General features: G+C 51.4%; 1 protein-coding gene across 5 annotated transcripts in view; it reads right to left on the bottom strand.

Annotated features, from left to right (window-relative positions):
- DPP6 (dipeptidyl peptidase like 6) overlaps positions 1 to 27558 on the bottom strand; it is a 939040-nt gene that overhangs the window by 21995 nt on the left and 889487 nt on the right. For all 5 annotated transcript variants that reach the window (XM_053898709.1, XM_053898707.1, XM_053898705.1 and 2 more), the window contains exon 17: positions 11630 to 11677. In XM_053898709.1, the coding sequence (XP_053754684.1) occupies positions 11630 to 11677 (48 nt within the window). The remainder of the gene's footprint in view (positions 1 to 11629; positions 11678 to 27558) is intronic.

Genomic DNA, 27558 nt, shown 5'->3' with positions numbered 1-27558 from the left:
AATATGGAGCAAGGACCCTTACTTGGGGCTCTTGTCCCTCCCGGACATTAGCCTCTCTCGTATTCAATTCTGTGTCTGCTCTCTTGCTGGACAAGACAGAACTCCAGACTCAAAGTCTGCAACAAATAACCAAGGAAAGAAAAGAGAGTAGAGGCTAGAGTATGCTCTTTATTAAAATTTTACAGGAAAAGTGGATTCAGATCTCTCACCCTACTCGTAATGTGGTCTGGCTTGGCACACCTTAATTTGGATGATCATATTAGCTGGCAGTGATACAGTGCAGCGAGACTGGCCCTTTCCCCTCCAAATTAGAGAGAGAGGGGTCAGTCCTATGCTGGCTCCTTACATGCACGTGCACCCAGTGGTATTTGTCCAGGTGCAAGGATGCTCTCAACAGCCCAGTTCACTAATCTCCTCCTTCCTCCTACTCCACCATCTGCTCTATAATAAAACCACTGGATTTGACTTCCTCCTTCCTCTCTTACTTTGAGCCCATACGTGGGGACACCTTGTGGCTCATTATGAAAGGAAATTTTGTCTGCAAGGAACTCCACCTTTGAAACATTCATGAATATTTTAAAGAGTAAACTCACACCACATGCAATGCTACAAGGAACGGTGAACTGTCCCCATAGAAACTCCTTTTAAGAACAACAGACACCCTAAGTGACACCTTTAGCACGAAGGCACCTGGAGGCCAAATATTGCCCAGAACCAGGAGTCTCCAGCACTGAGCAGTGTTATCTGTGAACAGCACAAGGCTACCAGTGGTGCTCAGGGATCCGGGGGATTCTTTGTGAACAGAAACGGCAAACGCCCTCAGGGGCCAGTGGAAAGGGACAGTTCCAGTTGCTGGACACATATTTGAAAATTCAGCTTTGATGGGGCGCCTGGGTGGCTCAGTCGGTGAAGCGTCCGACTTCGGCTCAGGTCATGATCTCATGGTTCGTGAGTTCGAGCCTCGCGTCGGGCTCCGTGCTGACAGCTCAGAGCCTGGAGCCTGCTTCCGATTCTGTGTCTCCCTCTCTCTCTTCCCCTCTACCACTCACACTCTGTCTCTCTCCCTCTCAAAAATAAATAAGCATTAATTAAAAAAAAGGAAAAAAGAAAATTCAGCTTTGATATAAAGGTGAGGGAGGAAATGGTAAAACTAAATTTTCAAACAGGTAGAGTTAAAGGTAAAAACCTCTTAAGTTGGACCAAGATTGTGAAAGATTCTGAACACCACATGGCAGCCAAGACACGGGGTCCTTCGTAGACAGCAAGTCGGGACACCTGTGTCTACAGGGAGGTCCAAGCACACTTGGCCTCAACTCGGAGACCCGGAGATGTGGCCGAGAGACGGCACGCTCTACCTTCTGGCCATGCACGCGAGTTAGGGAAGGAGCGCAGCCCCGGGATGGCAGGTGGCCCCGCTGCCCACCCCATGTCCACAGCCCGGACTCCTCAGAGAGCCGATGCAGCACTCAGGTTTTGCTGAGTCTAAATGCCCTCCGCCTGTTAAGAGTGTTGCAGGTACTCAGTGGGGAGAAATTGGTTTGGGAGATATTAACTATTTCTTATCCGTATCCCAGTCACACCCATAGGGCGGGAAGTCTAGAAGGTAGTTCTGCAGGATAAGGAGAAAAGTAGCATTTTTCAAGTTCTTGGCTGCCACAGAACCTTTGCACTTGCTGTTCCCTCTGAAGGAAGTTTTTTTTGCCGGCTCCTCCTCCATCAGGTCAAACATCACCTCGTCAAGCAGAAGTCCATCTCAGGTACCCCTCTTCACACCGAGGGTAAGAGTTGTGGTCATTTGTCAGACTCTTTCCCACCCTCCAACTCCCCAGGCATCAGTGTTTGGTCCCATCCCAGGGACAAAACGCGTGAGTTTCCAGTCACCTGAGTAGATGGGGAAATCCAGTTCATACCCCGGAAATGGTGCCTCCCCACAGGAGCCAAGTCTGGGTTTCTCCCCAGGCTTTCTCCCTGTTCCCTCATGGCCCCTTTCCATGGCCCCAAGAGGGTCTCTGCTGCAGAAGAAGCTGGGAGGGACTGGGAGGTCCTCCTGGGTGCTTTAGAAGCCTGGGGGCTTTCAGGGGTTCCCAGGGTTTCAGGCCTGTCGAGTGGTGACAGTTGACACAATCGAAGCCTCTCCACCATCGTTCCCCGCATGAAACGACGCACAGTGAAACCAAAGCACACTTCCGTTGCACTGACGGGAAAGCGTATGGTATTTGATGGACGCCCGGCAGACACAGGTTAACACTGAGTTAATGCCGGGACCAGGATGGAATTCATGGACGTTGCCCCAGACCTGCACTCCGTGCAAGAGCCAGTGCACAGACCTTCTGGAAGCCTCAATCTTCAGGGAACCTGCGATCTTTCCCTCCCTGTGTGCCCACAAGATAAGCCCAGGTGGAGACAGGTAAGGGACTAGGGGTGTGCAAATGCGGGCCAAGCTGGACGAGGGGAATTAGCAGGCACATGAGTAGACCGTCTTCTTCACCAACAAGAACAAAGGTGGCCCACTGCCACCGAGAGGCAGCAGCACGCGTTTGCTTCCGGGGTGCAGGCGACAGCCTCAGCTGGGGAAATTTGTTGGTGGCAAGGCCAACTGGACCACCAGAGCTCAAAACGCAAGAGGACCGAACGGAGCCTCTCAGTTTATCACGACACGCTCCTCCGTCCGTGGGCACGCGTTTGAATTCGGTCTTTCTGGCATCACTCAGCAATCTCCGATGCTGATCCTGAAGGAGAAATTTCGTGCTTAGGTTTGCCGAGTCGTTTTGCTGCCCACCGAGCTCAGCTCGCCTGGAGCTAGCGAGAACGCAGGCTCGCCTCCGGAACAGCCCGTCCGTTCCTGGACCCCGGAGCGCCGGCTTCGAGTGGGAGCGCGCAATGTTCTCATCGAGCACTGACTCTACAGACCGCGTTTGAATAGCTCGCCCTCTGTATTGAAATCCCACCCTTCACAGAGGCACCAAAGCAACAGACTATTAAATTTAGTTAAATATTAGATTTCTCATTTAATGATTGCCCACACAACTGGTTTTATCAGCAGAGAGCTGGCTGGCCCACAGGGGAGTTGAGTTAAGCCATTTTATTTGTTCCCATAATTGCATTCAAAGAAGGCAGGAGCTCAGCAGAGGAAATAAGAGAAGATTGGCATGTTCCCGGAGGACTCTTCTTTTGACTTCAGGGCCATGGGGACCTCCAGTCTGGAGCATACAAATGGCCACTCCTTAATTAAATGTGAGCCCCCTCTAATATTTGGTGGAATTAGCTATTATCAGATCTGGACACAGTGAGACCACAGAAGCAAATGCCTGCTCATGGGGGCTGCCTCCCTGCCCGTGCCCCGGCGGGCGGATGGGGCATGGCCCGTGGGCGGTTCGCGGACTCTGTTGGTTCAGGGAAGCAGTGGGGGCATCACCGCTTGGCTGAATTTGGGGAAATGTGACCAGAATCTAACAGAAGCCAACAGGCGACTGACCTGATGATGATGAGAACAGCCCGCTCCCCTCGTGGCATTTCTGTAGGAGGTGGAGCACAGGAGAGCACGTGCACGGAGAGTCGGCATCTGCTTCGCCCTGCTGCGTGGTCTCATCGCCCTGCATGGGTTTCCTGTGCCTCTCACCGCCCAGGCCTGTCCTGGCACACTGCCGATGGCTTCCTCGTGTGCACCTGCCCCTGGTCGGCCACCCCAGGGCCGTGCGGCTCGGACCAGTGCCGGCTGACGCCATGCCAGCACGGGCGCCCCTGTGCTCCCGGAGATCTCCTTTCTCTGAACGCTGAATGTCCGGTCGTTAGAGTCACTGTCACACAGTCGGGTAACAGTTGCTCTTTTTTGCTCTAGGTTTGTCTTCAGTAGGATTTTAAGGAACTTGAAGGCAGAGTCCCTGTGAATGAACTGATCTTTGGCACAACCGCTGGCATCTGGCCAGGCAGGTGAATGGGATTAATCAGGAAGGGCTGTGTGTTGCCTGGGCTGACGTGGCCCCCTCCCCACAATGCACTACACTGCCACTTAGTTCTGGGTGCAGCGGTGGGTGGGGTGGCAGCGACCTAGGAGGGAGAGAGGGAGGACGCCAAGGCAGGGCTGGGAGGCTCGCTGTGTGCCGTTCTCTCTGTCGACCACACGCACGCTCGCTCACCGAACGTGCCGTATTTTGGTCTAAAATGACCCATCTGTAAATCTGATCACTCCATCCCCCACAAAGGCTGCCTGTGTGTGGAGTCCTGGGGATCCAGAAGACTTTCCGGATACACAGACAACGAGGGTTTGACAGAATGGGTCATTCCAGGCTTGGGGACACCTGGTCTCTCTGACGTCCGTCTCCCCTCTGACCGGCGGGCCACAGAGGATGTGGTCTGTGGGCGGTTACTCAGGAAAAGATGCAGAGAGGTCAGGGTGGCTCCCAGACAGCGAGGACCATGTGGGCAACGCCAGGCCACCAGGCAGCTCGCGTCTCATACGATTTCAGAAAAGGACTGTCTTGATGTCCGCTGCAGGGGGAGTTGCTTTTGCATCTTGATAAAGACCCACGTGAGGAAGAAGAGAATCCTGTCCGTGAGTGTTGGTAAGGCAGTGGGCCTGGGCAGCCAGGTCACCTGGGGTTTGCCAGCATGCACTCAAGAACATGCTGTGTGGGCGCCTGGGTGGCTCAGTCGGTTAGGCGCCTGACTCTTGACTGCGGCTCAGATCATGATCTCACGGTTTGTGAGCTGGAACTCCATGTCGGGCTTTGTGTTGACAGTGTGGAGCCTGCTTGGGATTCTCTGTTTCCCCTCTCTCTCTGTCCCTCCCTCGCTTGTGCTCTCTCTCACTCTCAAAAATAGATAAACAAACAAAAAAACAATGTAAAGAACACGCTGTGGGGTGCTGCCTGTGAACACACACCATGCCCACCTCCACCGCCCCCTGCACTTCCTCCCCCTGACCAGGGAGCCGACCGGGAGGGTGCCGCGATTGCCGACAGGGCATCCACACAGCTGAGTGGTACTCCCTCTACTACTTACGTTACAACCAGCCACAGATTAACTGTGTTTTGTTGGTTTTTCTATCCTGGTACCTAAGTTGTTTGAATACCCAGGCATCAAATGAGTATACTTTGGTCCCAGGCATAATTACGTTCTTAAGGAAACAGCTTTTAAATAATTCAGAGTCACATCTGTGAACACCCTGCAGGCTCTGCTCGTAGATAAGATTTTCTAAAGGGAAAGAAGTCAAATATTCCCAGGGTGGCTCTGGGGTCATGGGGGAGGAGGAGGAAGGACAAAGAATTCTGAAACAGTAATTTCAAATTTCAGAGCAGGGCTGGAGTGGATGCAACGATCGGCCCAGAGCCAGACCCCTGACCTCGCAGGGCCCGTCTCGCCACCTGCCGTGCGGCCTTCCTGCGGCCCCCACCCTCCGTGCCTGTCACGGTCGAAGAGCACAGGCCTCACGTTAGCTGGCAGTCCGGGCTTCCCACAGTCTGTCCAGAAGCCGCCTTCCGGAGAGCCGGCTGGCCCTCCCGCCACTGCCACAGGCACGCGGACCCCCACATCTCCGTCTCCCTCCACACAGCAGGGTGGAACGGCCTTCCTGACGCACGAGGTGGCTGTGTCGCTCTGCTTGCCGTGTCCAAAGCCAGCATGAGGTTCAAACACCGCTAGGGGCTTGGCGCTGAGCCAGACCGGGCCGGGGGTGGTTTTGGGAACTGTGATCAGAGAATCTGCGATTGTCCGCACATTGCTTAGACTATCGTGACGGCACAGCCGTCTCCAGCTGCTGCGTCCTGGGGTCCGGGAGAGAGCCCCCGTGGTCAGGACTACGTGCTTGGGGTCAGTGAGCCATGGTTTTGGTCCTGGACGAGGCGGTGCCATCCGGTAATTTGCTGTAACGAGGCACGTGCAGGATACCGTGCGCAAAGCCCTTGGGCGGGCTGGCCACGGGATGAGATGGCCCCCCGATCACGCTCAAAGTGGTGAATGCCACGACGATGGGGCACTCAGTGGCCAGCACCAGAGGTGAAGTTTAAGGGCTCGGTCCTTCCAGCCCCCCGAATACTTCCTGGCCCACTCCAGCCCAGAAGCAGCACCTTCTCTTCCTCCGGGGGGGGGTGGGGAAGGGGGCCAGCATGGGCCTCCAGGCCGGCTCACCATGGGCTCCAGATGGAGGACACTAGATCTGCAGAAGCCCCTCAGGCCGCGTTGACAGCAAGGCCAATGGATGGTGGGCCAGAGGCAAAGGCCAGGCTGGAAAGAGGACCCACCGCTTTCTAGCCGTACGTGCATGGGTGCGCATGTGTTTCCTCAATTTTCTTAACTGGAAAATGGGGGTGATAGCAGACTGTCACGTGAGGACAGAACGGGCCCATAGCAAGTGATTCCTAAGTGCCGGCCTAGTCACGTGGACGTCACGGTTACTCTCCGGGCCCCTGGCCAGGTCAAGTTTCCAGAACATATTCCCAGCATAGCATCACTCATAACGAGCCCACGTGGGGTGGGGCTTGGCAGCATCGAGGATGCGGGACCGCAGGCTGGGTTTGTGACTACAGATGAGAGGCGCCTGCCCGCCCTTCACCTTGTGCCGCGCCTGGAAGGAAAGAACTCAGCTCACCTGGAGCGCACCTGCACGTGAGGGCGGTCGGCTGGTCCCGGCCCAGCAGGGGTCACACTCGTGGACCCGCAGCTTCGACCACCGCCCACTCCAGGCAGGGGCCTGGCCCCCCACACGGACTCCTCAACGGAGAGGGACCCACCCAGTGTCACAAACACCGAGAACGCTTTGTTCTGTGCCGGTGACGCGGCTGGGGACGAGATGGGGCGAGAAGCTCCGTCAGAGGACACATCGAAAGTTACATACAGAGAAAAGAGCCTCTCACACATCCCGCCGACAAAACCCGAGGCTGGGACCCCAAGCGCGGGGTCCGATATGCTACCACACCTACAGCTTCTGGTTCTCTCTGTCCAGGAGGACCCAGGCCCGTCTGCGGTGCCACCCTCTGTGACGGAGCAGGAGGAGCTGGGGGTGCCAGGCACGGGGTCTCCTGCTCTGGTACTTATTTTCAAGTCATGTCATCTGCTTGGGCCCCACGCTGGCGGCTGGCACCCAACAGGCTTGCCATCAATGTTCTCACTGAGTGAGCCGAGGAACGGGAACATTTTTCCATTTTACCTCATCTTTAAGAACGCGGCGCAGACTAGAGAGTTCACTGTGGCTTGCTGGTGTTTACCTTTACTCTCCCTTTCCTTTCTTCCTTCTTTGCTCTCTTTTTAAACCCACTTCCCACCGTCTCCTTGAAGAATTCAGATGATTTGCTCTTCGACAGTCAGAACTCCGGAAGAAATAACGCATTAGCTGTTGGGATTCCCGCGATCCGAGCCTCAGTTTTGTCATCTGTGACACGGAGCCGGCCGCCCTTCTCACGGGTTATTGATGAGAAGCAAGGAGAAGAGCCTCATCATGCGCTATGCGACTGTACTGTGACCGTCACAGCCCTTGGGCATCACGTGTCACATCAGACTACCGAGGCCGTGGGGTCTGGCTTCTGCTGAGGACACGGGGGATTCTCAGACCAAGGGAGCCCCGAGGGATGAGCACTGAGGCTGCTGAGTGGGTGGGACCAACACGCCGTCTACATGGGGCGTGAGGAACACTCCTTCCGGAGCTCTGTGGCCCGCAGCTGTCGGGGTCTCCGACCTCCAGCCTTGGAAGTGAAGAAGTTCGAGTAGTTGTTGCCTACCGTCCGTTTCAACTCCCAGATCTGGGATTTCCAGAACGAAACAGCTTTCTTTTCTTCTCCGTGATGAGCCCCCTATGCACGGCCACCTGACGCCCAGTGAGTCAAACAAACCAGCACTCGGCCCTCGTCCTTCCTACCTGTCCAAACGGAGCCCGCTTCTTCTCTGGGAATTCCTACAGCAGAGTTGGGAAAATGAGGACAATTTTTTTTAAAGAAAATCACAAAAACAACCGAAATCTCAAATCCCTACCAAATTTGAAAAGTCCACAAATCTCTACCCTTCATGGAGGTCTCTCGGACCTTGACTCCGGGTCTGACAAAGACCCCAGGATTCGCATCCCTGCTCACGCCAGGCACTGACCAACATGTGCCTCTCTGTTTAGGTCTGTTATTACGTCTTCTGTCTTCTGTGCCCTCAGAAGATTCCAGGCTCACGCGGGTAGGAGCGGGTCCCTGGCCCCACGCCCCCATAACCACCCATCTGTCCCTGGAGCTTCCCCTCCTGGCTCTGTGCTCTCCTCCTACGTTCCTGCGTCCCCAGGCGGTGCTCACGGCCACAGTCAGAGAACCCTCCCTGGTGTGTGTGGGGTCAGCCCCCTCATAGGGACCCCTCCAGCACGAGCACCTCTGTCACAGTCTGGGGCCTCTGGAGAGCACTCCATGGGCTGGCTCAGGGAAGTATCCGACAAGCAGGCAGAGTGATCTATACAAAAATGGCCCACATTTCTGCACTCAGTCACTTCTCTCAAGGACTGGCAAAGGTTGTCAGTGGCATCCTAGACCCATGCTCCTTCGTCCTGTGACGGTGACAGCAGGCACCATGGGCCTCTCTTCCTCCTTCCTGGGCTTCCCTTGCACCTTGGCGGGCCCACGTGAGGGGGTTCTGGCTGCTGGAAATATTGCATACCACTGCTAGGCTGTGCAAGGTCTGATGTCCTGACCCACAGCATCTTCCCTTTCTCTTTCTTCCCGTCCACATGGCCGGAAGCTGGGGTGACGATGACGGGCCACAGTCTGGAAGGAACTTGCAAGCCCAGGTTCCTCCCAGAAGAGCGACAAGGATCACACCATCTGAACTTTGTGTGAGCGAAATATAAACCTTTGTTTTGCTGTGTCGTGTGTTGGACTGTGTCCCCCAAGATGCTGAAGTCCTAACCCCCCCCATATCTTATTTGGGATGAGGGTTTTTGCAGAGGAGACAAGTTTAGTTGAGGCCATCAGGGGCCCTGATCCAATACGACTGGTGTCCTTAGGAAAAGGGGGACATTTGGACACAGGGACGCACACACGGAGGCCGTGTGAGGAGGCAGACTGGCTCTCACACAAGCCAAGAAACACCCATAATTGCCAGAAGCCACCAGAATCCGGGGAGAGACCTGGACCAGACTCTCCCTTACAGCCTCTGGACAAAGTTGCCTGCTGACACCTCGCTCTTGAACTCGCAGCCTCCAGAGCCGGGACACAATCCAGAGCCCCACGTGCGCCGCGCTGGGACGGGAGCCCCGGGAGACTCCCACGTGAAGATTTGGGTGGTGGCACTCCCAGCAGCTGTTAGCGCTCGGCCATGAAACCCCGACTTTCTCTGAGGTGCAAGGAGCCGGGACAAAAGCCATCTCTGTGCGTTCTCCACAGCCAGCGGGACGCGGGACTAAGCTGTGACCGGCAACAGGAACGCGGGCGTGCGGGTGGCCCTTGCAGGAAGCCAGCCTGCAGGGACGGTCGTGCTTTGCCTTCTCTCCATCTTCCGGCCACTTTTCATCACGAAGCCACTCAAGGGTGGAAGTGACGAGCTGGACAAGCGGTGGGGCAGGCAGGAGGGCATGATCACTGTGGAGCTGGCGTGGCAGACGGGGATGCACACAGAGAGCAACGTGTTCCGTCCCGTTGAAGCGACTGCTGTGTTAGGGTTCCATGACACCGCCAGACCCTAACTGACACGCGAGGTTCTTCTACTTTAAAAGAAGCCTTTGTGGCGCCTGGGTGGCTCAGTCGGTTGAGCGTCCAACTTCGGCTTGGGTCATGATCTCGCAATCTGTGAGTTCCAGCCCCGCATCGGGCTCTGTGCTGATGGCTCAGAGCCTGGAGCCCGCTTCGGATTCTGTGCCTCCCTCTCTCTCTGCCCCTCCCCCACTCATGCTCTGTCTCTCTCAAAAACAAACATTAAAAAAATAAAAAGAAAATAGGGCATAGTTCCACGTGCTCTGTACCCAGCCTCCCCAAGGAGTGACGGCCTCCGTGACCCGGCGTGGCCTCGAGAGCAAGACACCAACACTGGGGCAGAGCCGCTGGCCACGCACCTCATTCAGTTTTCATCAGACTGTAGATTTTTAAGAAGGGAAAAACTTCATGAAATATCGGGAAATTATCTACGTCCTCTTGTATTTTAATAAACCCTCTTAATGGAACAATCCATGTTTTCGTCAGAAAAAAAGGATGCCCCAGCAGAGGCTTTGTGAAATACTTCCATCTTTTCTGGTGAAATCCGTAGCTAAGGAGATTCTGGCATGAACACTCGAGGGCTGTCATGCGGGCCGTGTCTGTCGATCCCACAGACACCTGCCTTGGGGTGGGGGTCCTGGCCCGACCCGCTGGGCAGGCTCCCCAGGACTCTCCAAGCCCTCGTGCCGGGAAGAGCGGGCAGCCTGTGGGCGGGCAGGGGAGGCGGGTGCAGCCCAGGGAATCCTGTGTCAAACCGTGTCCCTACTGGACGTGTGGCCAGACCCCCAAACCTCACAGGCTCCTAGAAACGTTCCCCAGTCGTGCTGGAGATGAGGCCTGGGGCCGGGCACCCTTCGCCCTGAACCCCCACCCCCCCAGCACACAGGGAGGCCAACGCAGCCCCCTCCCTCCCTTCTCCCCTTTGAGGGCCACACAAGTGTTTTGAGTGGGTTTTGTAACCATCTGATGTCCCTCTTTTTGCCTTTTTTTTTTTTTTACATTTAAGTGATTTTAAAAATCTATTTCTGATTTTTTTTTAATTATGCATTTCTAGTCATTATTTGATGAGCTTTGTGGAATACTGTCATTATTTGGGAATACTCTCTAAATGCTGTCTCTTGAAATAAATCTGTTTTACCCACTTTTGAACACTTTGACCACTTTTTAACCAGTGTCTAAACAGATGGCGGGAGACCCCCTCTTCCACGCTTTCCCCCTTGCCAGCGCCGTTCGAAGCCCTACCACCGAGACAGGAGTCAGAGTCACTGACGGCCTGCTGTCGTGACACTCGAGGGACGTGCAGGGTCACCCCACCATCGGGGCCTCAGGTCTGACTTGCTGTTCGAGGGCGGGGTACAGAGCGGGGGCGGGTGGTGCCCCGGTGGGAAGGAGTGAGGAGTCGGGAGGAAGGAGGCAGTAGGGTTCCTTGGGGACAGAGGGTCAAGAAGTAAGGCCAAGAAGGGGACAGACCTCTGCATGTGCGTGTCAACCTGCACGGGGTCCCCTCAAGCAAAAATGTGCTGGGAGGTCCTCAAGAGGCTCCGGAAAGTTTCGTCCCTGCAGCGGCATGCACGTGAAGCGCCTCCGTGCTGTGAAGGTGTCCCCCGGCCACAAGGGCAGGTGAGTGTCAAAGCACCCATGGAGCCTTGGCCCCCAGTGGGAGGTTCTAAGAGGAGGGGAGGGTCGGAAGGGCCAGACTGAGGAGCTGGGGGCCATGGGCCCTGTTCAGCGCCCCACGCGGGGCCCTGCATGGTCGCGGTGGCCTCCGGGCCTCAGCACTCGTGGGGCGGGGCACCTTCTGTCTGAGTGGCTCTGACATTTGATCGATACTGCCAGTCGTGGGGGTCACTCTGAACTGCGAGGACATCCCCATCTCTGGCTCTCCAGACAGGACTCCGTGGGCTGGACTCTCTCACAAGGCTCAGCTTCCTCTCTGCCACGGCACGGGAAGGTTCCAGAAAAGAGCAAAAGGCACTTACTTTTCTTATCCGTTGTGTTGTGCACCGTCACCGTGGGGACTCCAGGACCTGGGCAGGTAGGGAGGGGGAGCCAGACAAGAAACAGAAAGAAGGTTGTTAGTGTAGCCGAAGCAGGAGAGAACCCCGGCCTTCCTTACAGCTTGCACACGTGCGGGCCCGGACCGGCCCTGTACTGCAGGCTGTCTGTCTTCCTCTGGGCCCTCGTTCATCACGAGGGGCCCGATGAAAACTCCCTATGTTCCCGCTGCAGAAACGCATTCACATCATTTTACAGAGCCTGACTTGGTTCACCCCCTCCCCGCTCCACGGTCCTTGCACCGACACAAATCACACGCCGTGCGCTGAGTTCGAGTGAACGGCTCAAGCGGCCAATCCTGGACAGCTTCCTGCGAGAGAAGCCATCCCCTCCGCTGGCCTCTTGGAACACCTGGTAAACACTCGCGACCACAGCAGGGCTATGTTGTAGACTCCCGCCTGTGCGTCCGTCTCCCCCGGAACCGTGCTTGCGGCTTCCCAGCTCCAGGCTGCCAGGAAGCCCGGGGCCCCGCGGTGTGAGGGTAGGCACAGCCTTCCTTGGCTTCAGTCCATGGTCAACAGCCTTATTCTCGTGAGCAGGGAGAGAGTCCAGAAAGCACAAGGGCTTCCCAAATTATTTTTGTATCATTTTGAAAGTAGACTATGAGGTGGGCGACCTTTCTGACCTCCTCTCTGCCCGCTCTGCGAATCCACTCTGTTCCAGCCAACTGGACTTCTGCAGATATTGAAGGACACGTATCATTCTCTGTGCCCCCAGACGCTGGCATGGCTTTTTTCTTCGTTGAAGTCTCTGCTCGAATGCTTTCTCCAGCCACCCAATGGGAAAGAGCACCTCTCATGACCATGCCACCAGCCCCTACCTGTCCCTGTTTTCTTCCCCTTTAGAGAGGTCACTGTCACATTCTGTAAAGTTGGGTCCTTATAACAGAAATTTTCAGAATTTGCTCACTGTCCACGTGTTCAACCGCACCAGAGTGTAAGCTCTAGAATTTATAGGGACAAAATGAGATGCTGTCTTCCTGCCATTATTTCTAGCACCTGGATGGTACTCGGGATATAGTGGGTACTTGACTACATGTTCATGGAGTGAGTGCTGAGTGGTGATCGCAGAGCGTCCAGGAAGGAGCCCTGTGATCCTGGGGGACTGGGGACAATGAAGGCAGGCGGGAAGCAGGTGGGCAGAGAAGGGTCCATCACAGGGACCTGGTAGTCGGGTTGTTTCCTGCTCTCTGCTTCAGGCTGGGGACTCTGGGACGCCATGAGCTCACAGAGATGGGCCACATCTGAGCCACAGGCGAACATGGACTGTTTGGGGAGAGGGATGGCTGGAGTTCAGCTTCCTTGGGGTCATTGTAACTTCTGCGTGCTTCACTGGGGCCATAGACCAGTGGCTCAATTGAGAACCACAAAACCTGGCACAGATCCCACTGTAGTCAGGCTTAAAGACCCCACTGCAGTGGCTAAAGAGTGGTCCCAGTCCAGGGCCCGAAGAGGATGTGCCAGAAAAACAAAGGGGCCAGTTCAGAAAAACAAAGAGGTCCCTGGCTGAGCTGAGACACAGCCTGTGGGTCGCACCAGCCACGGACCTCAGAGCCTGTCCACTGCCCAGGGACTGGACCCAGATACTGTCTAATGCACATCCAAAGTCCGGGAGGCCCTGGGGCCTTATTCCCTCTCCCCCCTATGCCCCCTCCACCACTGACCCACAGATAGGATTGCCCAAACCACATGCAAGATATTCAATTACATGGGCATTTCAGATAAACACTACAGTATATAAATATATATTTATATGCCGTATACAAATATATATGTATATTTGTATAAATATGTCCCATGCAGTATTTGGGACTTACCACTAAAAAAAATTACTTGCTGTTTGCCTGAAATTAAAGGGAACTGCATGTCCTGTATTTTTGTTTGCTAAATCTGACACCATCTCCCCAGGGGCGCAGGCAGCAGTGATCTGAGAGTCTAGGTGTTTAAATCTAAAGAGACAGCCCTCACCGAAAGGGGTTTAAACACTGGCTGTGGGTTTAAATTATTGAATCAAACTAAGTTTCCCGGCTCAAAGATCCATTTTCCCCCATGGGGAGCTCATGTGGAAGAACAGATCAGTTATTGAGAAATAAAGACACTACATCTATTTCCTCTGCACGTTTCAGGGGGAGTAAATTCGCATACAGAGCGTATCCTGCATTTTGATTAATAATGTAAACAACTATTATTTATTTAGTGCCTACTATGTAGAGGCACTCTGCAAGATGTTTAATATGAGTAATTCATAACGCTCACAGTAGCCCTCCAAAGTCGATCTTACAGATGAGAAAACGCAGGTTCTGAGAGTTTGAAGCCTTCCATCTAACCCACACAGTAAGAAACTCATCCCTCCTCAGTTTTTAATTCATTAACTTGATATATGTTGCTAAAAAAAATGCAAACACTGAAGAACAGAATAAAGTGACAAGTGAAATACGCTTCTGACCCCCACTTCCCAGAGGTGACCTAAATGTCTCCAAAATGTCTTAAGATGATTCTCTGTGTATATGTGGTCATATTTGCACACACACAGAGATTTTAAACAGGTTCAAGTAACATAAAAACACCTGCATAGAAACCAGCAGCTTTGTCAAATCTTAAGGCCGAACCCTATTGCCTCAGTGTTTTGTTTTTGTTTTTGTTTTTAAATAAAACATGGACTTGAGGGCACCTGTCCACCCTTCCCTGATCTCAGCCTGCTCCCTTCCCAGAGGTAACTGTTACCTTGAGGTCACTTATCATCCTCCCGCACCACTTAAAAGACACTTTTGTGGGGCGCCTGGGGGGCTCAGTCGGTTACACGTCAGACTTCGGCTCAGGTCACGGTGTCACAGTTTGTGGGTTCGAGCCCCACATCGGGCTCTGTGCCGACAGCTCGGAGCCTGGAGCCTGCTTCGGATTCTGTGTCTCCCTCTCTCTCTGCTCCTCCCCTGCTGGCACTCTGTCTGTCTCTCTCTCTCAAAGTAACAAATAAGCACTAAAAGAATTAAAAGACATTTTTGTCACATGGTCTGTGTCCACAATCTCATGTTTGTCACATACATCGTGGCCCAGCATCTGGAGATGGGGCCAAACGGGCAGCACGCGAGTGAGCAATTGTTTGGAGTCGGCACAGCCGTGAGAGGTGACGATGCTCGGTGCCGTGCGGCCTACAGCTAGCTCCACGGCGGAGCGTCTTGCAAACACCGTTGCACACACCCCTGCACACACCCGTGAGGAGGCGCGTAGGAGGTCCTTCTCAACAGCACCTGTGCCTGAGCAACAGTGGCCCAGCTAACCCCTAGCGGGAGACGGGGCGGCTTAAACCAGTGCATTCACACGGAGAAGGTTGGAGAGCGCACGAAATGAATGAGTAAATCCACACCTGCTGACGTGGACGAACAAGAAAAACGTAAACTTGCCTGAGAACATGAAGTTGCTGAATGGTAAATACTGCGGTAAATCCTGCAATGTACAATTATGTAAGTAATTTTGAAAAGCTGTAACAGATGTATAGTATTCCATTATATGGATATATATACACATGTATATATAATTTATATATATAAATTATGTATATAAATTGTATATATAATTTATATTATATATTAATATTTATATATAATATATATTATATACACTATAATTAACAATATATACATACTACAATTTATTTGGTGCCTTCCCTGCTGACGGAAATTTAGGCTGTTTCCTTTTGTTCTTCGTTACCATAAACGGCGCTGCAGAAAACTCTCTCGCTCGTATCTTCGCGCGTGGACGAGACCGTCAGTTAAGCTAGCTACCAGCACTGCGACTGCTGTGTTGAAAGGTTTTATGGTCAGCTTTCACTAAACCAGCTTCAGGGTCCAAACACGGAGCCCCTACCCTCAGTGCTTAAAAAAATGAACGCTTATTTCTTGCTAATGTCACGTCCTGGTAAACGCGTGGCTACACTGGGTTCTCTGTGTGGTGTCCTGGTTCTGGGACCCAGGCTGAAGCTCCCAGCCCTCGTCGGGAACGAACTGGGTCACAGCAGGAGGAGGTGAGCAAGGGGGACGCACGGGGGCTCCTAAAGCGTCCGGGCCCTGCTGTCATACTCACCGGCTCTCGTGCCTTTGGCCAACAGAGGGGAAGGAACCTCTCTCGAGGGGGGCTGGGGTCACGTGGCGATGGGGAGGGTCCCGGGGGGTTATGCGTGAGACGTGGGGCAGCCGTCTACCGCCTCAGGCAGAGGCATCTGAGTCCTAGTCGATATAGACTCACACTCTCTAACTTACAGTTTATGGGGGGGGGGGGGGTCTGCATTACAACAATGGCTCCAGTGGGCAGACACAGTACTTGGCATTGGTTAATGTACATTTCTCAGATTTTGAGTGAAGTGGGCCATCTTTTCGCCTTTCTTTGACATTTGCGTTGTGTGTGTGTGTGTGTGTGTGACTGCAAACAGCCCTTTCCTGCCCTTCGTCCACCACAACCGTGCTGGGGCCTGTCCCTGTGCTGTTTAGGGATTTATCTCTTTACTGCTGCTGCAGAAGCTTCTCCTGGGTTCTCCCTCATCTGTCACTCAAAAAGGGTCCCTGGTACCAATGGCAGCAATTGCTGTGCCGAATTGAAATGAAAAAAAAATGTAACTGCTCCTACCAGGTTCCCACCACACCCCTAGAGAACAGAAGACAGACAGACACACACACACACAATCTGAAATCCTCATGCTGGAAATCTGGGTCCCCGGTGCCTATTCAGAATCTGGGACTCAGCGCTGTATACAAAATGCCTGCCGAATGGATTAATGGCTAACGAACAAAGACCTTTTCAGCATATACTTGGCCATGACATATCAAGGCAGCACACTGAAATCAGGCTAAGGAAGGATCTCTTAAGCCCATCCCACGTCTCCGTGTTTTATAATCCAGCTTTTTGGCTCTCTGTGGGTACGTGGTCACCCCTCAGCCCCCACCCACCTTTTCTCTAAGTGCCAAGCGTAACTGCCTCCGTCTATAAGGGTTGAACGGTGTTCTTTTCCTTGAGAGCCACACCACAACTGTGCTGTATTCACCACTGTTTTAATATACAAGATTCTTTAGAATAGCCAAACAGAAACAAAACATACAAGAAGTACGTTTAAAGAGGACACAAAAGTTAAAAAGCAGCCCCTGTGTATAATTTAAACCTACCGATTCTAATCTTCCAGATCCTGTCCGAAGGTCAAACCCTCCTCTGGGAGAAAATGCCCTAGGTGGGTTTTAAGATTACCCAAACGGGTTTGAGATTTCTATGGTGGTCAGGCTCCTCAAAATTGGCAGGTAATTTAGAAACCCACCTTGGGGCGCCTGGGTGGTTCAGTCGGTAGACCGTCCGACTTCAGCTCAGGTCATGATCTCACGGTTGCTAAGTTCGAGCCCCGCGTCAGGCTCTGTGCTGACGGCTCGGAGCCTGGAGCCTGCTTCGGACTCTGTGTCTCCCTCTCTCTCTGCCCCACCCCCACTCGTGCTCTGTCTCTGTCTCTCAAAAATAAATAAATTAAAAAAAAAAAGAGAAACACACCTAAACCACAAATAATTTTCTCATAAGAAAGAAAGAAAAAGCAGGGGATTCTCAATTTGGAATAAAATGCTTAGACTTTGTGGGGCGCCTGGGTGGCTCAGTCGGTTAAGCGTCCGACTTCGGCTCAGCTCATGATCTCACGGTCCGTGAGTTGGAGCCCCGCGCCGGGCTCTGTGCTGACCGCTCAGAGCCTGGAGCCTGTTTCAGATTCTGTGTCTCCCTCTCTCTCTGACCCTCCCCCATTCATGCTCTGTCTCTATCTCAAAAATAAATAAACGTTAAAAAAAAATTAAAAAAAAAAAGATGCTTAGACTTTGTGATACTTTGATCAGACCTGGGCTAGCGTTCACCTACAATTTCTCTCAGAAGAGAAGGGACATTCCCAATACACTAACAGCATACGCAGGATTTGGGGAGAGCTTATCACAAAAAGGGAAATCCCTACACCCACTGTAAACAAGAACACTTTTACTAACGAGTCTTAGGAGGGACTCACTGAAGTTTGAAACTGGTTTTCCTTCCTCTTCTTCCAAAAAAATCTAATGCACATACAGCCAACACCTCACTGATTAAACGCATTGTTTTGTACAGTACAAAGCTCTTGGCTATGTTGTCACTGCCTCTCTGTTATCCGTGCACACGTTATTGTGACTGAAACCTGGAAAATCTGGCTTTTTGCTTTACAGACAGCCAGAACCCTACAGGACTCTGCTCAACGGTGATTCTGACAACTCCTGTTCACGGCTTCTTTTCACTTTGCGTGTAATTCAATGCGACAAACATACATAGAGATTCCGTGTGTGCAAGGCACGCTGCCAGGTCCAGGGGAAACGGCCAGAAACAGACAAAGTATTTGCTGTCAGGGACTCACTGTCTAGTACAAAATAGTCCAGGACAAAATACAAAATGCACAAAAATAGGCTTTGATGCCGTGTCGCGAGCAAAATCACCAGAAGGCACATGGTTCAGAGGTGAGCGAGTTGACTCCAGCAGGCGGGGACGTGGTTGGGAGCCTGCCCTCGTTCCAGCTCTGCGCCTTTTCTCCTCTGGGTCTCACGTGCAGAAGATAGTCAAGCCTGGATTTTGAGTCACGTGTTCTGTGAGTGTTCCACAAGACGAGCAAACATTTCTAACAAATCTTAACTTTATAGAGGAGTGATGTTGCGCAACACAAGTCGTATGTGATGCCAGATGCCGTGTGATCACAACTGAGCCAATGGTTCTTCTCTCTTTCTCTCTCTCACTCCCTGCGGGGTTGTGGGTGATTGTCTCCCATGCTCAGATGCTGGTCTCAGGAGGTGGTGTTTGGCAGAAATCCCTGACTTTTCAGAACGTTGGAAGGTGCCCCCAACTGGCACTGGTGTATTTTTTGTCACCTCCAAGCACCTATGGACGGTCCTTTGCTGTTCCAGACAAGAGTAACCTGAAGAAGGCTTTGCTTCATTCTAGGTCAGGCCGCCTGCAGATACAGACCCTTTCCTCGGCTGCCTTATTGCCAGTAACATTAAATACAGTCTATGACAAGAGTTTATTAATACCGTACCGTAGTCAACATCCGTGCGAACATATACAATGGCCCCCGTGCAGAAAAGATTCCATTGAGCCAATCGACAGCAGTGATGGTTAGAGATACTGAAAGTTGTCCTACACACTAGCCCTCCTCTCTCGTCTCTCTCACACCAGCCACGAAGGTTTTCAAAGGTAAGTGCAAGTTAATTCGTTTTTCTCTTTATATTTTGTATTTTCTTTAGTATCTTGTATTATATTACGGTATTGTAATCATTTTTTAATGAATATTTTTGGGTTGCGGAACGAATCATCTGAGTTTCCATGATTTCTTCTGGGGATATTTGCTTTGATATACAAGAGCTTTGGATTTATAAGCATGTTTCCGGAACAAATTGTGCTCACAAACCAAGGTTTTACTGTATGGGTTTGTCGAGGTCTACTCTTAGTAAGAGTGTCAAAGGCTGCTACGACCACTTTTGGGCACCCACTACTTGCCAGGCCCTGTGCCGGGTGTTGGGGTGACACTGCCTCCGTGTCCCTCTGTGAGGCTGGCGTACCCTACTCCGGAGATAGGAATTGTACGACCGGAGCCTCCCTCTGAAATGCAGACACGGGCAAGAGGCAGAGGCGACAGTCTAGACCTGGACCGAGAAGGAGATTCTACTTGTAGCCTAAAGTGGAAGCCAAGGAGGGCAGAAGAGAGTCAATATCACTGCTCTGCTCCCTCTCAGCCTGGCCTTCTGGGATCTGGACAGTTTTGTCTGGTCTTAGGACAGGGGGCATGCTTTTGAAAGCATATGGTTATACCTCACTGCAAATTCCTCTCTGCAACTGGGTGAAATAGTCCATTTCCCATTCTGTACACGAATGTGTACTGCCATCCCCTTCCGCGTGCAATCTGACATTCACACGGCGCACACGCTTATGAACATGATGGGTAGATGTAAAAACATTTATCACGATTCTCTTCGTCCTGTCCTGATATTTCTGAAGTCCCTGGTGGGTAAGCCTGTGTCATAGCTGGTGGACCCCTGGAACATGCAGTGAGAGTGCTAATATGTTCAAACCCAGATGCAGAGGGGCACCTGAGTGGCTCAGTCGGTCAAGAATCCAACTTCGGCTCAGGTCATGATCTCACGGTTCGTGAGTTCGAGCCCCGCGCCGGGCTCTGCGCTGACAGCTCGGAGCCTGGAGCCCGCTTCGGATTCTGTGTCTCCCTCTGTCTGCCCCTCTGCTGCTTGCACTCTGTCTCTCAGATTGTCTCAAAAATAAATAAACATTAAAAAAAAAGTGTCAAACCCAGGTGCAGAACCGTGCGTTCGCCGACAGAGAAAGCTCGTTCTATTTGCTCGGCCTTTGCTTACGAAGACATATAAACAACATTTGGTTTTCTAAAAACTTTGGTTAGTGACAAGAGACCATTTTGGCTCAAGTGAGATATCTGACTTCCAAATGCATATTGTTCCTGAGGGGAGATAAAAAATAAACCGTAGCGAGCAAATCCACAACCAACGCGTATGGGAGTTTTGACCCACGGAGTCCCTGCGGTCAGAGGCGAAGCATTCAGATTTCACAAAGAAAAGACTGAATTACGCAACAGACGTGCAAACAGAAAAATCTTCACGTTTGCGCTTCTGTTTCTGGGGCCGTTTATGCCAGAACATTCATTTACACTTGCTTGACTGCATGGGGAAAAGTGACAATTACACATGCAAATGAAGTGATTAAAAAGGACACAAAACTGGAAACGAAAAAAAAAAATCATCACAATAAAAAAAAAAAAAAATTCACCGAGACAGTGTTTGTCTTCCTTCCTCTCCTCTCCATCCTTGGAGGATGTTTACGTGACAGATAATTTCCAAGCAGGACTAAACCCACGGCGTGTGGACAATGGAGTTCACTGCGCATGGCGGGAGCCCTGATGAATGGTCTCAAAACCAGCTGCTGGGAGTGCGAGAAGAGGCGAAGGCTCTGGTCGAGACAGTCGGCGCGGCTCCTCAGTGCACGGAATCCAGATCTCTTTATTTGCCAGCTCATGCATTATGTATGCCGGCTACGCAGAGTTTATACATGGAGGCGATATTATCATACTGCTAAACAGGGACCTAGCCAAGCTACCCATGCTATCGTGGATGATTAACATATTTGTCCTAGAGACAGTATTTCCTAGTCGACGCGGCAGACAGATTTTGTTGCTGTTCGATTTCGAGACCTTGTGATCGCTGGCATAAACCCTGGCATTTGGGGGGGTCTGCCTGACACACCCCACAGCACTGGGTTTTGCTTCCGTCTAATTCTGTGCGTCTGGGGACCTTGGATGAAGTCACACTTCCGTCCATGCAGCAGCCTAAGTGAATCACTCGGCGGGGTTTGTAGAAATCGATGGGTTGTTTTACACACTCACAAATGATGGCGAAAAATGTCACGTTGACTTTGTATGGTCACGTGTAACCTCTTGCTCCAGAAACTGTCAGTGACATTCAGGGCTCATGACAATGGCTGAGATTCAGCTGGTGTCTTGGGGTTGTTGACTCGTAAAGCTTTAGGTTTCAAGACTTATGCGTTGAAATCATGGCGTCATTTTTATGCCCTGTATGCATCAACCTGGGGGAAGGTGTGAGGGGTTTGGCAGAATTCACAGAATCCAGAGAAGGAAGGAAGGAGCTCAGCCTGGCTCGTTTTGCCAGATCAGGCAAACCACAGGGGAAATGATGCGTCATGCACTGGGTGTTCCATTTGTGCCGAGTGTGGCCGAGCCCGGACCCCCACCCGGCTCCAACTCGAGGCTCTTCCCGTGCACTTCCTGCAGCTGCAGGGATTGCCACATCCATCAGACCTGTGACAATGCTTCCCGTCACCTGCCTGCTTGCGACTGCAGAAGTCCCGTGATGAATTTTGGCCAAAGCCAAGTATGTTCCAATCTGAGTTCCAACGATTACTTACGTCTAATCTCTTCTACTCCATTTGGCATTTTGGAAACGCTCTCAGCATAGCTTTAATTCCCACATAGGGACACGTACAGCGTCTTGTTCACAGGAAGCAGCCACCTGGTATTTGCGGATTAAATGGTGGGTAAAGAAATCATTGACGGGGTGCACCCTCAGGAACCTGTGAGGTTGGGCGAAGTCAGTTCAGAGGCTGAGGAGCGTTCTTTTGAATAACCTCGAAGTTGCCAATTACCTGTTACAAAGACTAACCTTGGTTTTTAAAAAGTATGAAAGATAATCGAGAGTTAAGTTTTATCACAGAGGCATTGTAAGTTTGTTGACTGCATCAACCGTCAACAACCAAGTCGACTAACAAGGACCGAGTTGCAGATTTCTTAGGCGTCTGCCACAGAAAAACCATATTCTAAGAGGCATTCTAGAACCTTCCAAGCACCGTTCTCTCATCGGACTATGGTTAGGATCATTCAGTATCTGAGGCAGGCCAATGCTGCAAGCGTCTTGCATAGAAATACCTCCAAAATCTCCACTTAAATAAGCCAAACGTGTTTCCTGTGCTGTTGCACAAAGGCTCTTGCTACAACGGATTTTTATTTCCTTCAAGTGGACTCTTCTCATGACTTGACCCTTTTGCCCCCACATTTATTTAATCTGCAACATGAGGCAACTGAACTAGACCAGAGGTTTCCAAAGGGAGCTCCTGGGAGCCCTCACGGGCCGCCATTGCCATGCTGGGCGTCCCTTTGAGATGTTTCCTTCTGAAGAAAGGGCTCTGTCGCTTAAACCACATTAGAAAATGCTGGGGTTAGAGAGTCTGTAAACTTCCTTATGCCCTGGCATTCTATGAATCTAAAAACATTCCCTACACAAGTGTGTCTTAATTTCAGCTAACATTTCTGACCCCCTCCAGCTAGACGTAAGCCCTCGGTTCTCTGAATATTTAATAACTGTTTTACTGCTTTCATTACACTGACTGCTTTCTCCTCGAATTATTGCCTTTGTGAACATGTATCAAGGGCAGGGATCTCGGGAGCATGGCCCGCTGAGCTCCCGACAAACGGAGCACCCTGGTGAAACACTTTTCTAAATAAATGAACAAACTTAAAAATGCTAAGATCTCTTGGGGGATCTTGTGGGAATGTGAATATAAAAGTCTTTCTTTGCTTTGGGATGGACATGGTGGGAAAAGTGAGAAAAATAAACCAACATACAAGTTGGGACGTGGGTCATCATTGTTCTAGAAAACGTCAGCAACACTGGGGAGAGAAGGGAGGGTAAAGAGCAGTGATACTTTTACAAGAATGGAGTACGTGTTGTGTGTGTGTGTGTGTGTGTGTGTGTGTGTGTGTGTGTGTGTGTGTGTGTGTGTTTACACTGACCCACAGCATGTTACTAAAACTCATCCTTTAAACACTGTGAAGGGGTGCTGGGTGGCTCGGTCTGTTGAGCATCTGACTCAGTCTGGCTCAGGTCATGCTCTCACAGTCATGAGATCGAGCCCTACGTCTGGTTCTGCACTGAGCACGGAGATTGCTTGGGAGTCTCTACTTCCCTCTGCCCCACTCGTGCTTTCTCTCTCTCTAAAAAAAATAAAGATAAAAAAATACAAACTCTGTGCAAATAAAATCTCGTCTCCCCAATTTCCTCATTTTTGTTATGTCAGTGAGCAATTTATAATAACTTAAACAAAATTAATGATTCAGGACACCACAACATTTTATAACGTATACGTGAATGCTCCGTGGAGAAGAAGGAGAAATGTAATTTGAACAGCCACATGAGTGACACTTTTAATTAATTTTCTCCTGCTTTAGTAGCCGTGTTGTTAAAGTGTGACAGAACAGATGTTCTGTCTTAAATACCAGCCTCCTAACCGCACACCATTTTTATCTGAGGCTCAGTTTCTGAGTGGGCAGGGACAGGGGGCGGGGGGGGGGACCTGCAAGCTTCATAGGGAAATGCCTCCAGAAGAGAGGGAAGAAAACAAATCAACCAAATGCATTACTTCCTGCAGTCAAGGGGCCCCTCTCTGAGCAAGCAGTGTATCTTCGAAGTAAAGCCTCGAGACCAGAGGCCCTTCGGAAAGGCCAGCAGGAGCGGCGGGAAGGAAGGTCACAGTGATTACATGGGAGTAGGACCCAGAGGGTGGGCCTCAAGCTGACGAACGGAAGCATCAGAGACGATGCATCGGTGCATCAGAGACGAATGGAAGGTTTAAATGCTTCCCGGGAGGCATTTCTGAAGGTCACCCCACGTCTCAAGGTGCCCGGTGCACTTCCCATGGCCAGGACACAAACTTCTTTAAAATCCCAGAGCACCAGGAATCACTTCTACGGCGGTTGGAGCTTCTTAAACAAGCAACACGAACAGGCATATTGGATGGATGTTGTATGCACTATTTTTCATGGATTCTAAGACACAAATGATGCAAGAGACGCCAGTGATTTCAGATTTTACAGAGACACTGAGATGCCTTTGATTTCAGAAAAACGAAGAGTGTGAGAAGCACATCTTGGAAGCAAGGAAATGCTATTTCATACACCGTCTAAGGCGGCAATGCTCAGACTCTAGCTACACCAGAATGGCCGGGACGGCCTGGACAGGCAGAGTCTGGCGGGTACCGCTCCAGCGGTTATGATTCCACAGGTCTGTGGAACCTGCATGTGTCACCACGTCTGTGGGCTGCTCTTTCAGAACCACTGCTCCAAGGTAAGAAATCAGCCCGGGGTTTTAGGCGGCTGGGGAAGGGTTTGGAGGGGCCTGCCCTGGGGCTGCATCCCTCTCCCAGGGCCGCCGTAACGAGGTTCCAACAACAGGCGGGCTTAACACAACAGAATTTACTGTCTCACAGTCTGGAGGCTGGGAGTCCGAGACTACGGCATCAGCGGGGCCCGGTCCCCTCTGAACCTGCCCGGGACACTCCTTCTTTGCCTCTTCCAGCTTCTGGTGGTGGCCATCGGTCCCGGGGGCTCCTTGGTCTACACGCGCATCATTCCAATCTCTGCCTCTATTAGCACGTGGCATCTTCTGCCTAGTGTGTCCGCATCTCTTTTCCTCTTCTTATAAGGACACCAGTCCTTGGATTAAGGGCCACCTTATTCCAGAATGACTTCATCTCAGTTAATTACATACACAACAATCCTACTTCCAAATAAAGTCACATTTGGAAGTTCTGGGGGTTAGGACTTCACCATCTGTGTTTGGGGGAGAGGGTGGGATACAACCCAACCCACAATAGGGACCCAGAGGTAGGTCTTACTTCGTTGTCAGAAAAGCCACACATGATACCTACTGACCCTGTTTGCATAAGACATTCCCTCCTTCCCCTCTCCGCAAAGAAACTTTCCCATATACATGTTACTTAGCTAAATTTTGAGATGACCCCAGGCCAATGATGTACAACAAGCAGGTCCCCATCAGAACAAAGTCCCTCTGTGGCACATAACCCATGCATATTCCCATTAGAATCTTTCTCTGACTATAGACAATGGTTCCAAATCACATAAAACAACAACAACAAAAAAAAACAAAGACAAAAAAACAAAAACAAAAACAGGCTCTTCAGTTCCCAGGCCTATAACTGATGATCATTTTTCACTTTCCACACCACCTACAAAGGTCCAGATCCTGGCCCAGATCTCCAACATCCACTTCAGCTAGCCGTGGAGGCCACAACTACTGTTTCTTGTACACAGAAAGGAAATAAAAATCCTTTGTCTACAGACACATTCCATGATAAACTTTGGTCATCTTGGTCTAATTTTTGCAGGGAATAGAAACATAATAGCTATCATTAACCGATCTCTATGTAAATTCACGTCACCAGTCATCGGAAACAAGAGGCGAAACTTCTCCCCACTACAGGAGAAAAGTGACCATAATTGAAGGCCCCATCTCTCAGGTATGAGCCAGGGCTGGGGCAACAACAGCAACAACAGTGATACTATCAGCATCATCATCAATAACACTGTCAGCATCATCATGAACAATAACATGATCAATGACGAACAACAGTAACATCCACTGTGAGTGCTTCATAAATAGTCAAAACTTTCATGTTTGCCCCAACCCTACCAGGCAGGTACATTATTATCTCAATTTTATAGATGAGGCAGTCAAGGCACAAAGGGGTCACTTCCTCCCGCTTCCTCCTTGGGAAGGACCATCTGCCCTTCCCCCCGACCCCCCAAGTTTTACCAGTTACCAGATGCTTTCTCTCCCGGCCACCGAGAGCATTTATAGTCTTTCCCAAACAATTCGCTACAGCCTGCCCTTTATTACTCTCCAGTTGGTGGTGTCTGTCTCCTCACCAGTGAAGTCCTAGAGCACAGGGACCGGTTCACACCCATGACGTGGGGGAGGTAGCCCATCCCAGCCGAGGCTCTCGCGGGCTCCCCGCTCCACGCTCGGCCCCTTTGACGCGTTTCACAGTGTTGTGAATTTCACCAGACCCTGGGCTACTCGAGGGCAGGGCCTCTGCGTCTTGCTCATCGCTGCACGCCTGGCCTGCAGTCCGTATCTGGCAGACAGCGAGCATCAGAGAAATGCTTCTCGGTCTGGACGGCTCTGTCCTTTGTAGCCCCACGGGGTGGTGGAAACACTACTGCAGTGCGGGTGGTGGGACTGCCACACCGGAGGGGGCACCAGACACTCGGAGATGATGCTGCACCCACCCCACAGCGGCCCTAGGAAGGCAGGTGTGAATATTTAGGGCTGCAGTGCCCTCTTGTGTCTAAGGCTTCACTAGGGCTCAATTTACACGGCTGTGGAAGAAGCGTTTGAGGAGAACAATCAGCAAAAATGCTCGTTTATCTCCACGCACAAAAGAGAGCAAGAGTGGTGTTCACGGGCACGTGGAGAAGGCAGGTGTGGGACAAATACCGATCCTAGTTCTGACTCTGCCCCTAATTAGCTACGTGCTTTTGGGCAAGATGTAGAAAGTGTCTTAACGTTCTCATCTGTAAAATGGGCGGTCTCTGCTAGTGGGAAGGGAGATGGTGAACTGCTAGGCTTTTAGAGCAGCCTCCATGCCCTAAATATACAATTTTGTTAGGCAGACTCTCACCACATGTCTGTGACTTCCCTGAGGTCAAGGGCGATGCCTTATTCATTTTTAAACTTATTTTTATTTATTTAAAAAATTTTAATAATTTTAATTTTATTTTTGAGAGAGAGAGAGAGAGAGAGGGAGAGAGAGAGAGTGCGCGAGCGACAAGGGAAGGGGCAGAGAGAAAGGGAGACACAGAATCCAAAGCAGACTTCAGGCTCCGAGCTGTCAGCACAGAGCCCGACACGGGGTTTAAACTCACGGACTGCGAGATCAGGACCCGAGCCGAAGTGGGACGCTTAACCGACCGAGCCACCCAGGCGCCCCGGACGATGCCTTACTCAAATGCCTATGGTGGTCTCCAGCAAAGTTCCTAGCACACAGAGAATTCCCTCGGTTCTCACGCCCCCCTGAACACATCCCAGTAATAGCACCAACCACATGAAATGCCATTTCTGGGATGGGTGCTCCCCCCTCAACATGAGTCCCTCAAGGCAGGATCTCTGACTGATTCTGTGCTTCCCCAGCACCTAGAGGCATACATTAGCTGCTCAATAGTTGAACTGGATGGAGGAGGGATGTGGAGGTCAGAAGCTGCCTTAGGGAAATGTCTCCGATGTCTTCATGGTTCTGCTGAGGAACAAACCAGGCAGGAGAGCGGATACTCTGTGTTCATGGAGTCCCTACATTCACATGCATTTTGTCTCGGTCGGTATGGATGCAAAGCTATGAAGTACAAAACAGGGGGCTTTTAAAAATGCATTAGGAGTGCTGTATTATCATCCAATAGCTGTCTACCATAATCTAATACCTTCTTCTGGGGGAAAAAA

Source organism: Panthera pardus, unplaced genomic scaffold (assembly GCF_024362965.1).
Source record: "Panthera pardus isolate Hobbes unplaced genomic scaffold, ASM2436296v1 HiC_scaffold_9, whole genome shotgun sequence".
NCBI lineage: Eukaryota > Metazoa > Chordata > Mammalia > Carnivora > Felidae > Panthera > Panthera pardus.
Note: the sequence above shows the minus strand (reverse complement) of the source record. Positions and strands in the feature narration are given on the sequence as shown.